Source organism: Manis javanica, chromosome 6, assembly GCF_040802235.1.
Source record: "Manis javanica isolate MJ-LG chromosome 6, MJ_LKY, whole genome shotgun sequence".
NCBI lineage: Eukaryota > Metazoa > Chordata > Mammalia > Pholidota > Manidae > Manis > Manis javanica.
The window spans coordinates 144,516,676-144,531,643 of record NC_133161.1 but is presented as its reverse complement, the minus strand read 5'-3'; the positions used below and the strand labels follow the sequence as shown (position 1 = coordinate 144,531,643).

At 59.5% G+C, this 14,968-nt stretch overlaps 3 protein-coding genes across 5 annotated transcripts; 1 reads left to right on the top strand and 2 right to left on the bottom strand.

The window, feature by feature from the left end:
* The first annotated feature begins 305 nt into the window (after positions 1 to 305).
* RNF26 (ring finger protein 26) lies at positions 306 to 2,498 on the top strand. Its single transcript, XM_017679796.3, has one exon. It carries the CDS (start codon positions 306 to 308, stop codon positions 1,605 to 1,607), a length of 1,302 nt encoding a protein of 433 aa, XP_017535285.2. The 3' UTR covers positions 1,608 to 2,498.
* Positions 2,499 to 4,105: 1,607 nt separating this feature from the next.
* C1QTNF5 (C1q and TNF related 5) lies at positions 4,106 to 6,152 on the bottom strand. Of its 2 annotated transcripts, none has more exons than XM_017679787.3 (3): positions 6,022 to 6,152; positions 5,416 to 5,673; positions 4,106 to 5,016 (listed from the first exon to the last, which is right to left on the bottom strand). In XM_017679787.3, exons 2-3 carry the CDS (start codon positions 5,627 to 5,629, stop codon positions 4,499 to 4,501), a joined length of 732 nt encoding a protein of 243 aa, XP_017535276.3. In that variant the 5' UTR covers positions 5,630 to 5,673; positions 6,022 to 6,152; the 3' UTR covers positions 4,106 to 4,498. The 2 variants fall into 2 exon arrangements, with proteins under 2 accessions (XP_017535276.3, XP_017535275.3); XM_017679786.3 differs by having other exon boundaries at positions 5,950 to 6,127.
* A 159-nt stretch (positions 6,153 to 6,311) lies between these two features.
* On the bottom strand, positions 6,312 to 11,393 carry MFRP (membrane frizzled-related protein). 2 transcript variants are annotated; one of them, XM_017679790.3, is made up of 13 exons: positions 11,203 to 11,393; positions 10,977 to 11,079; positions 10,759 to 10,872; positions 10,504 to 10,638; positions 10,159 to 10,372; positions 9,623 to 9,753; positions 9,381 to 9,506; positions 9,079 to 9,155; positions 8,583 to 8,731; positions 7,967 to 8,097; positions 7,690 to 7,821; positions 7,043 to 7,170; positions 6,312 to 6,937 (listed from the first exon to the last, which is right to left on the bottom strand). In XM_017679790.3, exons 1-13 carry the CDS (start codon positions 11,254 to 11,256, stop codon positions 6,713 to 6,715), a joined length of 1,719 nt encoding a protein of 572 aa, XP_017535279.3. In that variant the 5' UTR covers positions 11,257 to 11,393; the 3' UTR covers positions 6,312 to 6,712. The 2 variants fall into 2 exon arrangements, with proteins under 2 accessions (XP_017535279.3, XP_036848530.2); XM_036992635.2 differs by lacking the exon at positions 7,043 to 7,170.
* Between the last annotated feature and the right edge of the window lie 3,575 nt (positions 11,394 to 14,968).

The window sequence follows — 14,968 nt, the reverse complement described above, 5'->3', positions numbered from 1 at the left end:
CAGGCTGTGGCTCGCCACCACTAGGCTTCCAGAGCTGAGCCCTCTCATCCAGCCCGGTCTCACCTCCACTTGAGGATGTTTGGCGTCTTTCCTCCCAAACAGTCTGCCTTCAAAACGGGGATTCCTGAACTGGCATCTGGCCCCGTTTTCCAACACTGAGCCTGCACTTTCTCTAACCCATTTCTTCCTCAGATTCTTGATTTCTTCCTCAGATCCCTGGGTTGGAGACTGTTCATTTCCCTTTCAAATTAATCCCCGACCCCTTAAGCCAGACTTCCTTTTGGACTAACTTCCACATCCCTATCATGGAGGCTGTGTACCTGGTAGTGAATGGGATGGGCCTGGTGCTGGACCTGCTGACCTTCGTGTTGGACCTCAACTTCCTGCTGGTGTCCTCCCTTCTGGCTTCCCTGGCTTGGCTGCTGGCCTTCATCTACAACCTGCCACACACGGTACTGGCTAGTCTTCTGCACTTGGGCCGCGGAGTCCTGCTTTCACTGCTGGCCTTGATCGAAGCCTTGGTCCGGTTCACCTTTGGGGGCTTGCAGGCCTTGTGTACCTTGCTGTACAGCTGTTGCTCTGGACTGGAGAGCCTAAAGCTTCTGGGGCACCTGGCCTCTCACGGGGCTCTGAGGAGCCGGGAGATACTGCACCGAGGTGTCCTCAATGTGGTCTCCAATGGCCATGCTCTGCTGCGCCAGGCCTGTGACATCTGTGCCATCGCCATGAGCCTGGTGGCCTATGTGGTCAACAGCCTGGTCAACATCTGCCTCATTGGCACTCAGAACCTCTTCTCCCTGGTGCTGGCTCTTTGGGATGCAGTGATGGGGCCACTGTGGAGGATGACGGATGTGGTGGCCACCTTCCTAGCACATATTTCCAGCAGTGCTGTGGCCATGGCCATCCTTCTCTGGACCCCCTGCCAGCTAGCCCTGGAGCTCCTTGCCTCAGCTGCCCGCCTCCTGGCCAGCTTTGTGCTTGTCAATCTCACTGGCCTGGTGCTGCTGGCTTGCATACTGGCAGTGACAGTGACTGTGTTGCACCCGGACCTCATCCTGAGGCTGGCTACCCAGGTACTCGGTCAGCTCCATGCCTGGCCATCCTACCACCGGCTCCGTGAGGATGTTGTGCGGCTCTCTCGCCTAGTACTGGGCCTGGAGGCCTGGCGTCGAGTCTGGAGCCGCAGCCTGCAGCTGGCAAGCTGGCCGAACCGAGGAGGGGCACCTGGGGCCCCTCAAGGTGGCCCTAGGAGGGTGTCCTCAGCCAGGACCTGGCGCCAGGACCCTCTTCTTGAAGCAGGACCCAGATCTGAGGCTGAAGAGGAGTTGGTCAGGTTGGCCAGAGTGACGGCTGCCCGGGGCCGGGAGAGGCTCAATGAGGAGGAGCCTGTAGCTGGGCAAGACCCGTGGAAGTTGCTGAAGGAGCAAGAGGAGCGGAAGAAATGTGTCATCTGCCAGGACCAGAGCAAGACGGTGCTGCTTCTGCCCTGTCGACACCTGTGCCTGTGCCAGGCCTGCACGGAAATCCTGATGCGCCACCCAATCTACCATCGCAACTGCCCGCTCTGCCGCCGAGGCATTCTGCAGACCCTCAATGTCTACCTCTGAAGATCCCCTCCCTGCCTGTCCATCATCCATGCTCCATGCAGCCACCTGTACCAGGACAGCATTAACAGCTGACCTCTGGTTTCTGGCCTGAATCCCTTCCTGCCCCCATAGCTGCCATGCCAAGCCTCCAAGCCATAGATCCAGGACATTGAGGTGGGATATTCTGGAAGAGTGACGGGTGGGGGCAGGGCAACAGCTTTTCCTAACCCAGTGGGTCCTGTGATGAGTGTGCCACTGTGTAAGGCCCTGAGACTGTTCACTGTGGACCCCCATCCAGCCTGCCAGGGTCCACCCAAATGCCAGCTTCCAGGGCTTGCTCTCTGCTTTGGGTTTTCCTGTTGGGGGTTTGCAAGTCTTCTCCCTGCTCCCTCCCCACTTCTTCCCCAGCTTCTGCAGCCACAGCACATTAGTGTTACTTGGGTGTTTTAGCAGCTTGGGCCTTAGAATTATCTGGAACTTTTGCTTTCAGCCCAAGCACCTGTGCTGGTAGGCTTTGGGGGTGGTATCACTCAGGTGCCCTAAAGCTGCCACTTTTACCTGTCATGATCTTAGGAGGCTCTCCCAGCTTGCTCCGACAGCCGGCCTACGAGGGTCTGCCTCTGGGTGGGTGGGGCGGGTGCCCCTGGCTTTGGGACCATGTAGCCTCTGGCACACCAGCTCCCCTGGGAGCCTCAGGAGGGATCACCAGACTTCTTTCTACCCATAACCCTTTCGCTCCCCACAGCAGAGAAATGACATTCCCCTTCTGTTTGTCTCCCCTGGCCTTGGGGAAGGCAGATGGCACATTTCACTAGGGGCCAGATACACAAGGGACCAGCGTCTAGGGGCATGCAGCTCCCTGAGGGGTCTGTCTGGCCCAGTTTCCAGTAAATAAAGTTCCGTCAAACAGCAGTGACAGCCTCTGTGTGAATCCTTGCGTGGGTGAGCCGTTGGTCAGGTCGACACGCTGCAGCAGGGCCCTTCGGTCTTGCTGGCGTCACAAGGGTGGTCTGTTGAGGACCTGATCCGGGACGAGCTAAGGGGCTGTGTCTGCCGAGAGCCTCTGGTGTGGCTGGATGGGCTTTCATCCCCTCTGACTTGTGCCTTTCACACACGGCCTTTGGAAAGCCCTGCCTTTCCCTTTTCCATTTCTGTGGGAATGAAGCCCTGGGAGAGAGGAGTGTCAGCTTTCTCATCCCACCGGTCAGCCTTCCCAGCTTTTCCTCTGCTGCCGCTCTTCCCAGCAGGGCACTTGGGGCCCCTGCTGCCTGGAGTCCAGCCTATCCTCTGGCCTCTGGAGGGGCTGGTGCTTGCCTTTCTGTCTGGACACAGAGGGGTCTGTGATTGGCTGAAGTCTGGCTGTAGGGCCTCCTGGTGGAGACCTGGGACCTGAAGCCCAGGGTGCCTGAGACGTGTGTCTAGCTTGCTGAAATGGCCCCGTTCTCATTTGGTCATATCTGCCCTCACATGACCAGCAAGAGAAGGGGGCCACTCCCCTATAATTGTATGTTAAATCTAGGAGCATAATCCCAGGAACCTTCTGGAAAGGGGTGGGGGAGGTGGGAAAAGGGGTAGGTCAGGAAGACACGGAGGAGAGGCCCCCCCACTTTATCTTGGGTTGGGAGGCCGAGCTGATTGTGGGCCTCACGGCCCTGGTTTGTTAGTCATTGCTTGGGGGTGGGGACAACGCTGGTTTCTGGTCAGGGGAGGAGGGCCGCGCAGGGGCTTTGTGGCTAGCCTCAGACTTGGTGGCGCGGCCCACCCAGGCTATGCCCAGCACACCAGGGAAGCTCCCCAGGGCCGCCGTGTGGCTGGGAGGCCTGCGGGAGAGCCTTTTCTTCCCTTCCCCCAACCCTGCGGAGGAAGCTAGGCAAGGGGAGGCTTGGCTCTTTCTAGTCTGTTTAATGTGAGGATAAACATTTTATGGGAGAAGATAAACTTCCTGAGCTGGGAGCAGAGAACCCCTTTTTCCCTCCGCCACCCCACCTCTGGAATTTCACTGGCAGACTTCAGTACCCTGCCTCCCCCACCTAACCATCTAGTAATCAGGAGCTTAAACTACCCGGGGTCATTCTGCATTCTGGAGCTGGGGCCACCCCCTTGTGGTCATCTCAGAAACTACTTATCTCTGGACACCCAGGGACACTGCTTCCTGGCACAGGGATAGAGAAATAGCTTTGCAGTCATCTAGGGACCAGGCAAGCAGCCAGAGCAGTCACAAATGTGAATCTCAGTCTCCTTTCTGTTGATCAGGGCAGGGATGACATATTGAAGTTAGAAAAAGGTGTCCAGGGTCCCATGCCAGGAGGGCACCCTCCTCAGACTGGCAGTCCTGTTCACAACCTACACAGCTTAGGGGGAAGCTCTGTGGCACTGGCCTCTGGTTCACCTGGGCCTGCCTCAAAGCTTATCCATCCCAAGAGCCCTCCCTTCTGCCTGAACACCCCCCATCTTCCCCTTCTCCCCCAACTCCCTCCCACTATCCTTAGAATCAGGGCTAAGAAGAGAGGCTGAGTGGGTCGGAGGTTTCTTTCAGTTTTATTGGACGGTTGATCTCTGAGAAAGGGCCCAGGAGGAGGAGGGACAAGGGAGGATCCAGAGAAGCATAGGACTAGGAAGAGAGCACCCCACTTTGGGGTCCTGGGCCAGAGCAACTGGGGGACTCACCCCTGCCAGCACAGTGCACTCCTCTGGTCTAGGCAGAAATCCAGCCACTGCCCCGTGCTGCCAGCCCTGATCTCAGACGCCTCTGCTCCGCTCCCTGCCAGTAGCAGGACAGGGAGGCCCCCGCCCCACCTCCGTAGTCACTCACAACGTTCCAGGGGGGCCAGCCCTCCCGGATGGTGTGGCCGTCAGTGACACACCCTCCTCCCCGAGGAGTGAGAGCTCGCGAGCTCACTTGCGAGCGGGCATCAAGCAAAGACAGGGGAGCTGTGCCAGTCAGAATACACCAGAAATCCAGAGAAGGTGCTGTCTGTCTTGATGCTGGCATAGATGCCAATGTAATCACCCACGCCCACCTGCACCCACACCTGGTCCTCGGGCTCCAGCCTCACCATGGCGCCCCCAGAAAGCGAGGCCGGCTTAGGCCATCCCCCAAAAAACTGGAAGAAAGAGGCGATGGACTCGCCATTCTTGACCAGATCGAACTGCAGGCTAGCCCGGTAGACGGTGGCGTGGACCGCGAAGTAGTAGACCCCCGGCACCTGGCAGGTGAACTTGCCGGTGGTGGCGTCGTAATGGCCCTGCTCGTTCACCAGCACGCGGTCGAAGGGGAGGGGCGCGTCCGACGGCGGAGGCACGCGGCTCTCGGAGCGCTTGGCGCTGAAGGCGGAGCGCGGAGGCACCGAGCACTCCCCCGCAGGCCCGGTCGCCCCAACAGGCCCGGCCTCTCCGCGCGGCCCGGGCTCCCCGCGGGGCCCCGGGAGCCCTGAGGGGGCAAAGGGGGCCGGTTAGGGTGAGTGTGGCGGCCAGGTCCCCCCGCAGCGGGGTGCGCAGGGGGACACTCTAGGGACCCTCCTGCAGCCTCTCTAAGACCCCCCGCCGCCACCTCCGCGGCCCGTGCCGCCCTGCGCTGCAGGCCCGCTGCCCCCTCCCCTGCAGGGCTGAGGCAGCTCTGCGGAGCTGGTTAGAGGGTCCCAGTCCCAAGGGCTCTGGCTGCCGCCGGTGAGTCACTCTTTCCTCCCCGCGCTCTCGGGGCCCAGCGGGAACGGGCGGGGACGGGAGGTGCCCCCTGGCGGGGACCCCGGGGACCCTAGAGCCCTGCAGAGCAGGAGCAGGACACGCCCTGCGCCGAGCTCCCCAGACGGCACCCGAGGTGCCTTCTTACCCGGCCTCCCGCCCTCGCCTTTCTCCCCCGGAGTCCCGGGCGCGCCGTCGCGGCCGTCGCGGCCGTCGCGGCCCGGCAGGCCCTGGCTGCCGTGGTGGCCCGGCGTGCCGGGAAGGCCGGGGTGCCCCGGGCATAGGCTGGGGATCTTGTTGTCGTTGAGCGGGGCCGAGCCGGCCGCCAGGCCCAGGAGCAGCAGGGCGAGGAGCGGCCTCATGGCGTTGGCACGGGGCGTCCAAACGCCGGGGGTCCTCTCGCAGTCTGTGGGCCAGGCGGGACAGGAGTCGCGACCCCAGAACCCCGGGACCTGCCTCGCTCCCCACCCCAGCGCGGCCGAGGCGGTCCCCGCCACGCTGCCAGGCCCGGAGGCTGAGCGGCCGCGGGGAGACACAGAAGGGGCGCCCCCAGACCCGAGGACCTGAGCGCACAGCCGAGGGGGAAAGGAGAAGCCACCCACCCCTCCCCACGCCCGCGCCCAGACTTTCCCACAGTCCCCTCCCCCAGCCCGTTCCCCCTCCTCCCTCCGCCCAGACTCACCCCTCTGGCTCCCCGGCTCCCCGGGCCGCCTGCGCTCTCGGGGCCCTCCCTCCGGGCGCTTGCTGTCCCTACCCTCCAGGGACCCCTGCTTCCGCCCCTGTGCTTCTCTCCTCGGGGCGCCCCCTGCCCTCCGCGTCCCCCTGGTCCCGGTTCGCTCCCTGCCGGCTCCGCGCTGCTCCTCCCAGACTCCAAGAGGAAACCAGTTGTTCAGGGGCCAAGAGCTCCAGGCCGGGAAATAGGGAAATAACTCGTGTCGCCCGGCGGCCGGCCAAGGTTTGGGAGGAGAAAGGAAGGGGAGAGTTGGGCCCGCCACAGAGCGGCACAACTGTGAGAAGCAGATGCTCAGGGCACCTACTGCTCCCAGGAGCCTGAAGGAGGGAGGATGCAGCGACAGGGGCCGAGGATGGGCCTCTGGTCCAGGGGAAGAATAAGCCAAGAACTGGGGTGGAGAATCCTAGAGACAGAGAGACAAACGGATCCCCAGGACTTAGAACAGCAGAACAGCACCAGCCACATTATTTGGCACTCAATATATTTTTAATGAATAAATAAAAAAAATCAGAAGGTGGGTGATAGAGAATCCAAACAAGCAGATGGAGAGGGGGAGGGCAGGAGACAGGAAATCAGGGACAGCAGCCTGGTGGGAAGATTGTCAAGGGCACAGGGTGGAGTCCATGCAGGTCCCCTTTCCTTTGTCCCCCTGCCTGCCAGCCTGATAAGCAAAGGAGGATAGGCAGGCAGAGGGCAGGGGCCCACTTCAGGGTCAGGGCTGGGCACAGGCCTCCAGGCCAGCCGCCTCAGGCAGCCTGTTGCAGTTGAAGGGCCACGGGGTGCCCAGTAGTGCCAGGCCAGACTGGCACTGGCGCTCTGCCTCCTGGCAGACAGAACGGCAAGGGAGAAGGACACTGCCTAGTGGGGTGCAGTGGGGCACAAGCAATCCACAGAGGAGCCTCCGGAAATTCTGGTAGCAGGGCAGACTTGTTAGGCTCTGTGGGAGGAAGAGATCAGCGCTCAAGCACCCTGCTCCCCAGGTTCCCTCCTTTTCCCAGAGGTGGGGGGGAGTGGGTGGCCCTCTTGCCTCTGCCTAAAGCACCTTGTAACCTCTGAGGACCTCCACCACCTCCTCCTGGGTGGCCATGCCCACCCAGATGTTAGGGAAGGCCGTGGTGTTGTAGCTCAGGCCGATGCACATCTCCACCTGGACAGGCTCACAGGCCAGCTCTGCAGGGGTGGGAGGGGAGGGTCATTGTGGGGACCTGGGACAAGTCACCTAATTGCTCTGTATGGGTCAGACAGGGGTTGTTGTGAGAAGCGAAGGAGGTGACATGGAAGATGCTTTACACGTATTTCAGATTCCTTGTCCCCGAGAGCCTGCTCCAAGTGTCAGCAGCCCTGGACATCAGGCAGGCACCTCGATGATCCCAGGGAGCATGGGGTACCAGCACTGGCAGGGGCCGCTGGACATCCGGAAGGAACTGCCCTGCTCTCACCTTCTTCTTTGAGGCAGGCTGTGGACTCTCTGTGTGACAACGCTAGGCTGGTTCTTGAAGCCCCAACCATTGGTTGCCAGATTCCCATTTCCCTTTGGGGGGAACATGTAGTGCTCTTGCCACCTTGGAGAGAGAGTGATCCCAGAACCAGGATGGTGTGAAGTGTGCCTGCAGGGTTTCTATGAATGGGTCCCCAGCCTGCCTAGGTCTGCAGGCCTTGACCCCGGGCGCTCTGGGGCAGGCTTCTCACCTGGGGCAGGGAGCCAGGGGCTGCTGCAGTTGTCAGCACTGTTATCCGTGCAGTCCCTCCATGCGTCACACATCCACTGCAGACTCTTACACCCTCCATCCTGGCAGGAGAATGCTCCAGGCCCACAGAAGTCTGTAAGCAATGGGAGCATGGCAGTGCCCTGGCACATGCCTGGACCTGCACTGCCTTCATGATGCGCTGACCAGGGTCCAGGGCCTTTCCTCAGTCTCTTGGCGGCACCTCCACTGCCCACACCCACTCACCCAGGGACACCTACTGTCTGTGGCATTGAGGGCCCGGTAGGTGGCTGAGAAGCCCCCGCTGCTGATGCCATGATTGGTCCTAAAAAGCACAGCCAGTTGGTGGTGCGAAGAGACGAGGCGAGGGGGTGGCTCTGCTCCACAGAACCTGCCAAAGCAGAGAGCAGTCCTGGGCACGGCAGGGGCTGATGGAGGGTGCCCTGAGGCCTCCCACAAGACACCGGGTGCTCCGCGTGAGGCCTGAGGGGCTGGGAGGAATGGCCGCTGATGCATGGAGCTTAGAGCCTGGCAGGAAGACACAGATGTGCCGTGTACCAAGGATTAGACAGATGGTTTGACCTTGAGCCACTCTGAGATGGGAGAAAGCGGGGAAGGTCATGGGGCAAGTGGGAAAGGAGCCTGCGGGGCAGGAGAGCTGGCAGGGGAGAGGCTTGGGAAAGGACCTGGTGGAGAAAGGCCACGTAAGGAGCATGGGCTTTGAGCTGTTTTTGAACAAGATGGTGGAGACCTTTCGCTTGGAGTAGCAGAAGAAAACGAAGCCAGGGAATGTGCGGGGTGAATTTCTAGGAAGCCTTGGCTGCTAGACATGGAGGCTGGAGTTTATCCTTGGTGTGTCCCAGGCTCTACTGATACCTGCCCAGGAGGCCAAGGGCCCCTGAGTCGCTGGTCTCATACACCTCCACGTAGTCAGACTTGCACTCGTGCTGAGCTTCCAGGCTGAAGTTGTGGAACTGAAGCTCTATGCCATGGCCTGCAGGCACCGAGATATGCCAGGTGCAAAGCTGGGGGCGGGCACAGATGGAGTCATTCACAGGTTCCTTCTCCTGTCCCAATCTGGGCATCCAGGCTGAGCTCCAGAAGGGCTTCCTCTGGGCTGCAGGCTAGGGGGGGAGTAGGTGGCGCTGCCCACAGAGCTCTCAATGTGCTGGAGGAGGCTTTGAACTTGTCTGGTCTCAAAGATGTTTCCCCAGCCCGGGAACATCCGGAAACCTAGTAGGCTCTTAATAATGTTCCCTTCTTGCCTGCTTGGTCTCTGACCATCCCAGGGACAAAGCAGTGTCTCCCTCGGTTTTCCCGGTCACACTGACCTACGTGTGCCACACGGCCCCCCCACGGAGCGCTGCTTTACCTGCTGGTGGGGGTACTGCTGCAGGTAGCTGGGAGCAGAGAACGTGCCCTGGAGCCCAGTCAGGTTTCCTCCACACCCTGTGGAGAGGCCAAGGGGCACATGAGTTTTGCCGGGTCTCCACCTTCCCGACAGGGCCCGCAGTGACCCCTGGGAAGAGTCTTGGCCTGGCCCTTGGGGAACCAAGTTCTGGGCTGGAAGAATGATCAGGCAGGTTTGGGGCGGGGCTGGAGCTGGGGAGCCCAGGCTTGAGGGGGGTCAGAGAGCTGAAGCCAGTTCCCGCCCAGGCTTGGTGGGACCCATACCCGCAGACTCGGCCCTGCAGCTGCTCTCGTCGCTGCCGTCCACGCAGTTGGTAAAACCGTCACACACTGAGTCCGGGAGCAGGCAGGCGAGCTGGTCGCAGGGGAACTCGTCGCGAGCACAGCTCCCTGGGGGCAGGCATCGCCGTTCAGAGACCCCCAGACCTCCACCCCTTTGGGAGTGTCTGAGGGGAGTGGGGTGGACACTTGGCAGGGAGCTGGGGGCACGGTGGGAGAGCACTCACCGTGCCCAGGAGCCACAGCCTGGTACCAGGCATGGAAACCGAATCCTTGCACACTGCTGTCGGAGACGAAGGCCACGCGGAGGTGGCTGGTGTTGGTGTTGAGTGTGGGGGGAGGCACCCTCCCACACACTCTGCAAGAAGCCAGGTTGGGGGTGGTGGAGGCACCGAGCTCAGGGCCAGTCAAGTGGAGCCTGCCCATGCCCTGCAGTGCCTCTTCCTCAAGCCCTGACCTGGTGATGCTGGGTCAAAAAGGCTCCCTTCGTTCCCCGGGGGAGCTTCAACCTTCCCAGCACCTGTGCAGCCATCCTTGCAGCATTTATACATGGGGAAGATAGGTGGGAGCTCCATTTTACAGATTTGGAAACTGAGGTCAGAGAGAAGTGCCCTTCCCAAGGTCATCCAGGAAGATGGTGGGCCCAGAGGTCAAGTCTCTGAGTTTCCTCCCAGTTCAGCCCTTCCCACTACAGCTCCCTCGTTCTGCCCTCCAGACAGTGGTTCAGAACAGGGGTGGATCTCTGGGGGGCAGAGGGACCTACCTGAGAAGGGGGCCTTCTGGTTCGGGGGAGATTTCCAAGCGGTCAAAAAGACAGGAGGCCACACTCTCCATGCTGAGAGCCTCAATCTTGAGCTGTATTGCACGGTCTGTGGCCACCTGGATATGCCACACGCAGTGAGCATTGGGTGGGTAAGGGTCTGGGTAGTTGGGGCTGCTGAGGAAACCCCTTGGGCCAGGAAGGAGGCCCCCACAGGCTGCAGAGATGGAGGTTACAGTTCAGAGGTTAAAAGGAGAGAGACCCTTTCATTTCATAGGCACCTCTTCCTGGCCTCCCTCTCCTGCCAGCTCAGACCTTTCTCCAGGAAGATCTGCCTTGAGTACTCACTGGACTGTGGTGTGGGGCTCATGCCTGCCTCCTGCTGTCCTTTAGGGCTCCCAGTTGCCTGCGGGGCAGTGGTGGTGAGGCCGTGGGCAGGCAGCGGATGATAGGAGGCCCTGGATGGTGGGGTAGCCTGCAACTCTTGGGGTGGGATGACGGGAGGGGAATTCAGAGGAGCTGGGTCCTTGGTGGGGGACAGACAGAGTGGCTCATGGGGTCCCATTCTGAAGCCCTTCTCCCAGGCAGAGCCCGGATACTTACGGGCCAGGATGATGGCTACCAGAAGCCCGAGCAGCAGGAGCAGCAGGCCGGCCAGCAGGAGGACACACAGCCAGGAGAAGTGGCAGTCTGGCTGCAGCCCTCGGGGACGCCGACCTGTGGGTGGGATTTTGAGAGCCCCTTCCCTTGGGCGTCCCTCACGCTGCTCTCAGCGGCTGGGCCTCTCTCTCCTGCCCCCAGGTCACCCCTGAGATGGGTACCGTGCCCGGGAGCTCGGGTGCTGCGGCTGGCATCCTCCTGGAAGACCGGGGTGGAGCAAGTCGGCCCTGACTCGGGCTCAAATGCAGGGTTGCAGAACTCGCTCTGAAAGGGAGAGTTGAGGACCGAAGGCCCGTGGCAACACTGCTGGGCAGGTGTGTCCACTGGGCACTGCCAGCCCTGGGAGGGCATCTGGGGCTTGAGCGAGTGGTCCTGTGTGACCCTTACCTTGCTCAGCTCTGTTGCCTCCACACAGAGGATGATATCTGAGCAGTCCTTCATGGCTCAAGGCTCTGCATGGCTTTCTGGATTTCCTGTGACAGTCTAAGACCCCTGAAGGCCCACTCCCCGACCCCAAACCCCCTATCAAAGGGCAGCCTCTGCTCCCTGAGGGAACAGGCTGCTCTTGGCAGACGGGTTCTGGCTACTGGCTGCTTCTGTGTGGGGGAAGGGCTAGCAGCCAGAAGGAATTCGCAAAGGCATGAAATGGTCCCTTAATCCAGCTCAGCTGAGGATACTGAGGTCAAGACCCTGGTGCAGGGCAGCGGTCCTTAAAGGCACAGGCAAGTGGCTGAGACCATCCAGAGAAGAAACTAGGTGCTTGGGGTGGGGTGTGTGTGTGATTAGGGGAGCTGGGTGCCCCATTTTCCTAACCTCTCCCAACGTACTGAGTGAGCCCCCAAGGGGTGCTGGGAGGGCAGGAGGACAGTGGGGCTGCCCTGTCGGTATGAGGAGCCTTAGAAGCTGCATGTAAGCGTTTGGAGCTTCAGGGCCTCTGGGTCCAAGGGGCCTGGCCAGAACCAGCCACCCACACTCCTCCCTGGGGCGGCTGGCGCATTAGCCAAGCCTGGGTCTTGGAAGGTCCCTGTTAAAGTACCTGTGTGACCAGGACGAGGAGATAAGCCATTACCAGGAAGAGCGTGGTGTGTCCGGGCTGCTTATGCCTGTGCTGACATGAGGAGGTCGCGGGGCCGGCTGCCTCTGCCTGGAGACCCCTAGCCTGCAGGAGGGTGTAGAGGTGGGAGCAAGGACAGATCTCAGACAGGGCCGGTCAGGGAGGCCCCTCGGATAGACCGTGGAGTCCAGCAGTCAGTGCCATATGCTGCTGTATGACAGGAAACCCACACTCTGCAAACGACGTCACCTCATGCCTCTCCCTCCACTAGGGACAATCTCATGGGAAAACCCAGCCTGGTGCAGCCTTCTCAGGGAGAAAGGAAAGGGGCTGTTCGTCTGTTCTGTGTTAGCCATGCCAGGGTGGAGAGCTGGGCAAGGCAGGAGGTGGGGAGGCAGCAGCATATTCCTGGCTACCATTTGTAGGAGGCCCTGGGCGAGAGGTCTTACATGCCGTCTCTCTCCTTTAGTGAGGCTGTGAGGTAGCAGAACCATTTTACCAACGAGAGGCTCTGAGAGGTTAAGTAACTTCTCCAAGGTCACACAGCTGGCAAGATACAGAGACAAGAGTAGAACCTAGGACTGGGCGAATCCAAAGCAGATGTTTCCTATGACATCCCTCCCTACACTGTGGCTGAGGCATGTTGGTGACTTCGGGGAACAAAGTGAGGCCATCGGAGAGGAGAAAAGAAACAGAGGAGGCAGATGCTGTGTTTCTAAGGCAGCTTTCCTGCACTCAGGAGGGTCCCCCCACCCCCAGGTTCTTCCCCACACCCCACACTCCCTCCAGGGCTTTGGGCTGCTGTCAAGGGGGCAAGCCTTTTATTGGATCCTCCCATGTGGGCCACTCTTGGAGGGTCTGAGAGGTCAGAGTATTTCCATAATAACACTAAGATATTTGCCTTGCTTACTGTCACTCGTGAGCACACAGTGTGGCTTCCCAGAGGCGTGGCAAGCTGCACCCTGGCTTTGCTGTTGCCCAGGGCCATCCTCTGGGCAGAGGGAATATACAGTATTACTTCCAGTCTTGCCCAAGCGGCCTCTAGCCCTGGAAGCTCCACTGGGCCTTTGTTTTCTTCCTGAACGCGTGGTTCCCTGAGCTCCCCCGTGCTGAGCCCAGGCACAGTTCTCTGTCCTCTGCTCTCTGTGGCCACCAGGGCGAGGCCAGCTTGGGGTTGGCTCTAACGTTCTAGGTCTCCAGCTCTCTGGCTTTTTCCCCTGCTAGTTCTCCAGCTCAAACCTTCTACTGCAGCCAGATGTGCTTCTCCAGTGTCCCTGGAGCAGTCTGGTCTGCCTGGTGTGTCCTCGGATGTGCAATCCCCTCCTTTTCTTTGCTCCCAGGACCGGCACGAGAGGTGTGCATTAGGACCTTTGTTTCCCCTAATTCTGTCAGATGTCCTCCTTCCTCCTCTCCTTGTTCACTGCCAGACTGGCCTGACCCTCATGCCCTGGTCCCTGGATCTTCCCTCGTCTCTAGGAACCTGGACTGCAGCTCAGTCCCAGCCAATCCGTGGCTCCCTCCAAGAGGCAGGCATGCCAAACACCAGGAAATCAGGAAAGCTTACCCTTGGGTTTGGACCGTCGATTTAGTGGCATTCTACCTCACTGATTCTGCTTGGTTTGGGCGGTGCTACACTGACATTGCATTCCTAAGCCTTTATCACGTTTGTGGGGAAAAGAAGGCAAAAGCATCCTGAGAGGCCAGGTGGGCCAAACATTGGCCAAGGGTCGTCCACTGAAATTTTAATGGAGTGTTGATGGTGCAGTCCTAGAAATGATGGTGTTGGGGTAGGATGGACATTTGTTGACAACCTACTATGTGCCAGATACAACTCAGAGTAGGTATGGTTATGCTCAGATTAAAGAGGAGGAAAGTGAGGCTCAAGGAGATTAATGTGCTTGGACTACAATGCTAGCCTCTTTCTGCTGCCGCCTGCCTCCTTGCCCAGGTGCTTGCTTCTGCCCATAGATCAATGAAGGACGGGGACGCTCAGAGATGCCCAGGGCTGACCTTCCTGGGGCCTGCATATTCAATAGATCGTGCTGGTTTTGCTCTGGGGTGTGTGTGGATGTATAGTTGGGAAGCTCCCTAGTTACACTGCTGTTCAGCTCAGTTCCTAATAGATAGAGGGTTGGAAAATTTGCTGCAGAAAGTTCTGCAAAATGCTATCAGTTATTCACTCAAAAGGCAGAGAACTCAGATGGAAAGGGACCTGGGTGGAGAGTCAGGATACCTGGTCCCATCCCGCCTCTGCCCTTGACAAGCTGGGGGGCTTGAGCAGGCCTCGCCTCCTGCTTGTCCTCACTGGCAAACTGAGGATGAGGACAGGGTGACCCCTCTGGTCCGAACACTAGTTTTTTGGGAAGTCATGTGTTTCTGAGCAGCGGTCACTTACAAACAACTGTATGTAGAGTAGCTGTATAAACTGGAACCAGGAAACCAGAGGTAAATCCTCTAACTTAGGACTTGAGGCATGGATTTATAGAGAAAAAGGGAGTAGGGGACACCTGAGCTGAGACCTTCAAGGTCCGCTAGTCCAATCTCCTTAATTCACAGATGAGGCCCGAGGCCCTGAGAGAGGGAGGTTCTTGCTCAAGGTCACAGGAGAGCAGGGGCGGGGGAGTAGCTCCCCCAGGGAGAGGCCTGCTGGAATGTGAGCAGAATGGGGAAGGAATCCTCGCTAGGAGGCAAAGCTGATGGATAAAGAGACCTGGGGCAGATTGTGTTGGGGATCTGTGTAGCGCTAGGACCTGTTGCCATGGGGATGAGAAAGCACCACAGGTTAAGTACAGAAGGCAAAGCTGGGAGCAAGGGTGGAGTGGACTGAGCCCCTGCCCAGATAGCCCTCAGCATTACCTAGATTCTGTCTGTCTCCAAGCAGAAGACAACAAAAGCTAGCTAGGAGAGGTGTGTAGCAAGGTACATTTATTTGGGGCTGACCCATCTGTTTTGCTATAAGCCTAATATTTCCATTTTGAAGGCCATCCTGTTCATGTGTTGCCTGGGAGAAATCATCAAAATCTATTCTGGGTCAGGCCACTTCCAGGTCAGGAGCCCAGGGTCTGGGACACTGTTTTCAATCTTTTTTCCACTCTTGGG

Excerpts from the sequence above, each read along its gene's own strand:
- RNF26 (XM_017679796.3), top strand. The coding sequence starts at position 306 with ATGGAGGCTGTGTACCTGGTAGTGAATGGGATGGGCCTGGTGCTGGAC.
- C1QTNF5 (XM_017679787.3), bottom strand. The coding sequence starts at position 5,629 with ATGAGGCCGCTCCTCGCCCTGCTGCTCCTGGGCCTGGCGGCCGGCTCG. Across the intron at positions 5,017-5,415 it reads AGGCGAGGGCGGGAGGCCGG|GGCTCCCGGGGCCCCGCGGG; the intron begins GTAAGAAGGCAC and ends TTGCCCCCTCAG.
- MFRP (XM_017679790.3), bottom strand. The coding sequence starts at position 11,256 with ATGAAGGACTGCTCAGATATCATCCTCTGTGTGGAGGCAACAGAGCTG. Across the intron at positions 8,732-9,078 it reads AGCAGTACCCCCACCAGCAG|CTTTGCACCTGGCATATCTC; the intron begins GTAAAGCAGCGC and ends GCCCGCCCCCAG. Across the intron at positions 7,171-7,689 it reads CCCCTGGCTCCCTGCCCCAG|AGCTGGCCTGTGAGCCTGTC; the intron begins GTGAGAAGCCTG and ends CCACCCCTGCAG.